General features: G+C 37.3%; 1 protein-coding gene across 1 annotated transcript; it reads left to right on the forward strand.

Moving 5' to 3' along the window:
• The first annotated feature begins 689 nt into the window (after positions 1-689).
• On the forward strand, positions 690-3,238 carry LOC145113441 (uncharacterized). The gene is made up of 6 exons (XM_079049533.1): positions 690-1,244; positions 1,373-1,789; positions 1,832-1,957; positions 2,044-2,293; positions 2,372-2,919; positions 3,005-3,238. Exons 1-6 carry the CDS (start codon positions 690-692, stop codon positions 3,236-3,238), a joined length of 2,130 nt encoding a protein of 709 aa, XP_078905659.1.
• The last annotated feature ends 1,064 nt before the right edge of the window (positions 3,239-4,302 follow it).

Consider the following 4,302-nt stretch of genomic DNA (forward strand, 5'->3'; position numbering starts at 1 on the left):
GATGACGTTGACACTGATTTATTTTCAGTCCATGAACTCGATGACATGGTTCGAGAATTAGGGTACAAAGGTGAACATACCCTTTACTACCATTTCTGTATCCCTGAATTTCCCTTAGACTACGGGTTATTGCCTTTAGTAATGACCAAGATGTACTTAAATTGGTTTCGTATGTCCCTAAACACAAGCTTGTAAAGGTGTATATTGAAATTGGTCAGACTAGGGTACCTACTTATTTTAAGTCTCCTTCCAAAGTTGTTATTGAGGAATTGGAACCTGAGAGTGTGTCACCGGAACTTAATAGAAAAAAACCTTGTAGAAGAGAAGTAGGATTGTGTAGTAAAAAGCTTGATTTAAACCACCCTGCCAACCATGTTGTTGACCAGTCATAGGTAATAGATATGGATGAAAGTCAGGATCATTCAAAGACTATTGTTTCATATGTTATGTCACAAGTTAGCCAATAAAGTAACGTCCTTGATGTGAATGAAGGAGTGATCATGGGCCACATAGAAGAAGCGTGTAAGGGTAATTTAGTCAATCATGCAGAGGAACCAATTTGTGAAGATATTGGTGGAGAACAAAGTGTAAGAATTGATGAATTTGAAGCATTTACAGAGGATTATTCAAATTATGCTGACTTTGATGCTGAGTATAGTGTACTAAATGGTGAATAAAATCAAGTAGAAATGGAAATTCTAGAGGGAATGTTAAGTGATGATAGTGGAGATGCTTTCTATAGTCAGAATGGAGATGTTTCTGATTATAGTGGAGATGATTCTGATGATAGTGACTACATTGTACATGGGTCTAACTTGCAATTTTATATGGATGTAGACATGAGTGAATTCCAAAGTGTTGTGGATGTAGATGAACATGGAATTTTAAACAAGCAAACCGAAACTGTAGGGAATGACATAGTTCATGAAGAGTTGGAAGTTATTCAAAGTGATGATTATCAGTACGCAGGATTTTATGAAGATGAAAGGACAACAATGCTTAAGGAGATGAGTACGTCAACTCCATGCTCCCATGGGGAGATCCATTTAAAACCGTATAGGGTGGGGCAGTGTTTCAAAACAAAGAAGGAAGTTGTGGATTACATGCATTCACATGCTGTAAATACAAGGAGGTCCCTATACTTAGCAAAAAATGATAAAATCAGGATAAGGGTGAAATGTGGAGGTGTTGTGGGCCAATCTACTGAAATAGTTGAATGTGGTGGGCCATCAACTAGAAGTAAGGTAAAGTGCAAGGGAAAAATGTGATTAGTAAAAAAGGAAAATGTCCTTGGGCAGTTCAAATCTCGAGGCCAGATGAGAATAAGGATTGGTTGGTGAAAACAGTACACGATGTCCATAAATGTTTGCAGACGAGATCAGTTAAAGCTTGTACTTCCAAATATTTAGCAAACTTAATTGTTCCACAAATTCAGAGTAACCCTAGAATTCCAATTAAAGCTTTACACGAGGAGTTGTGTAAGAAGCTGGAGCTTGGTATGTCAGTTCAAAAGGTTGCAAGGGCAAAGCAAATGGTTGAACGTGTGATTAGAGGGGACTACCAACTACAATATGGGTATCTGAAGGATTATGCTTTGGAACTGCTAAACACTAATCCTGGTACAACTGTTAGGATAAATGTGTATCCTGAACCATGCTTGTCGACTACTACAAGAACTTTTAGAAGAATATATGTATGTCTAGGTGCATTGAAGTTGGGATTCAAAGTTAGGTTAAGGGATTTCCTGGGAGTGGATGGTACATTCTTGAAAGGCCCATATCCTGGGCAGGTACTAACTGTTGTGGGTCTAGACTCAAATAATGGAATATAGCCTGTAGAATATGCAGTGGTAGAGGCAAAAACAACTAGTTCTTGGACCTGGTTCATGGAACTGTTAGGAGAAGACTTGGAATTGGGAGCAAATTCAAATTTTACCTTCATTTCTGACAGACAAAAGGTATGTTTCACCTAGTTATTTCTCATGTTAGTGTAACTTACTTTCTATTTTTATAAATGAAACTGACTATATTTGTATTTGTTAAGGGGATAATACCAGCAGTTGCAAAGGTATTCCCCAATGCAGAACATAGGTTTTGTTTGAGGCATATTCAGGAGAATATGAAGAAACAATGGAAAGGAAAAGAGTTGAGTGACAAGGTTTGGGAATGTGGTAGAGAAACAACATTAAATCACTTTAAATATGCAATGGATGATTTGGAGAAAATTAATGATGAAGCTCATTATTGGTTGTGTAAGATTCCTGCAGATACATGGTCTAAATCTCACTTCAGTGGTATGTCACTAACAAGTTGTTGAGTTTTATGTTTTAATATAAAATGTGTAATTTTCTTTTTGAATGTGTTTTACACAGGTAGGGCACACACTGATTGTTTGTTGAATAATCTTTGTAAGGTATTCAATGCTAAGATAGATGAAGGTAGGGATAAACCAATCATCACCTGCTTAGAGTATATTAGAGAGTATCTCATGAAGAGATTGTGTGTTGTGCAAAAGGAAATAGATAAGTGTCAAAGGAAACTAAGTACTACTACAACTATAATTTTAGAGGAGATTAAGACTCAAGCAGCAAAGTATGTAGCTAAGTATAATGGGGCAGGAAAGTACCAAGTTGCAAGCACATGGCAGGATCAGTATGTGGTGAACCTAATTGAAATAAGTTGCACTTGTAGGTTCTGGGAGATTACAGGTTTTCCATGTAGGCATGTTGTTTCTGCTATATGGAACAAAACTGAAAATGGAGAAGATGCCCCTGATGTTGAGGAGTGGGTCCATCCTTGCTATAAGTTATCAACATGGAGAGCCATGTATCTGAACAAAATTGATCCAATAAATGGTCATTCAATGTGGCCAAAACGTGATTGTCCATTCACTTTAACTCCACCAAAACATCACACACAAGTTGTTATGTCAACTAGGCTAAATATGTACTTTTAATGCCAACATGTATGTTTATGTTTTAAATATAATATATGCATATGTGTAGGTTGGGAGGCCAAAAAAGAAGAGAAGAAGAGGTGTTGATGAGCCCAACAGCCAAACCACTAAATTGAGCAGGAAATTTCTTGCAATCACATGTTCAAAGTGTCATAACAAGGGGCACAATTCCAGAACATGTAAAGGGCAGGGAGGCATTGGTGAAGTTGGACCAAAGGGGAAGACACATGCAAAGGGGAAGACACAAGGAAAGGGAAAGGGGGTTGGAAATTATGTTAAGTAGTTAGTTGGATGTTTGGGTAGTTAGGTCTTTTGAAACTTAAATTATGGTTTGGTTGTTTAAATTATGGTAATTAGGTCTTTTGTAATGTTTGTATGGGTTAAGACCTTCCATCAGTAAGTATGTTGAAACTAAGTCTCATGTTTAAACTTTGGTATGTAATGGTTTTATCAATAGTTTGCTTATGAATTACCCTCTCCAAACCTTTCTCAAAAAGATGCATGTATAACAATGTACATTTGAAATACAATTCCTAACCATTTGCAAGATGCAGTTATAACAATGTATTTACGAAAATGCACATCAAAACTACTGATTTATAACAAAATACATTACATTAAACTTCCATTGATTTAATGTGTTACACTTCATACAACAAAATGAAACCAAAAATCCCCATTCCATCACAATCCAAAACCCCCTGAACTAGTTAGATGCGTACAAAAGAAACCAAACCCCCCCCCATCCTATTACCATCCAGATCCTTCAACCACCTTACTGGTTAAAAAAAACAAAAAAACATCAATGAACAGAACAACATCAGCTGGTAGTTCCACAATTCTGCACTTGTAATCGCAACCCTCTTTTCGAATCGATTCATTGATCTTATCAAACCTGGAATCACCACCAATGCCCTAACACACATCGGAGGGTCAACCCACCTTACGAAACCACATCTTGAACAATACAAAAATTGCCTTCCGGGGTTACGATCCGTCCATGAGGTCACCTTCATTGTTTCGATTCCACATCTACAAATCGCCATCTTCAACACTTGTAGAAGAGTTTTGCAATTGGATGCACAGTAGAGTAAGAGTAGATGAGGGTGGGTGCGAGAAGGGTTTTCAAAATGATCAGACATGCATTTGGTAATAAAGAAGAGGGCACACGTGAAAAGACCAATTTGCCCTTATATTATTTTAACGAAATAAGAGTTAACAGTGGGGTTCTAACGGTGTGAGAGATAAGGACCAACTGTCAAAAGTTTTGAAAGCACAAGGACCAGTTATGACGTTTCTAAACCACGTGTACTAAACTTCAGATTTTGGGAAACCACAGTGTAGGTC

This window comes from Lactuca virosa, chromosome 5, assembly GCF_052849685.1.
Source record: "Lactuca virosa cultivar CGN04683 chromosome 5, Lactuca_virosa_CGN04683_v6, whole genome shotgun sequence".
NCBI classification, from domain to species: domain Eukaryota; kingdom Viridiplantae; phylum Streptophyta; class Magnoliopsida; order Asterales; family Asteraceae; genus Lactuca; species Lactuca virosa.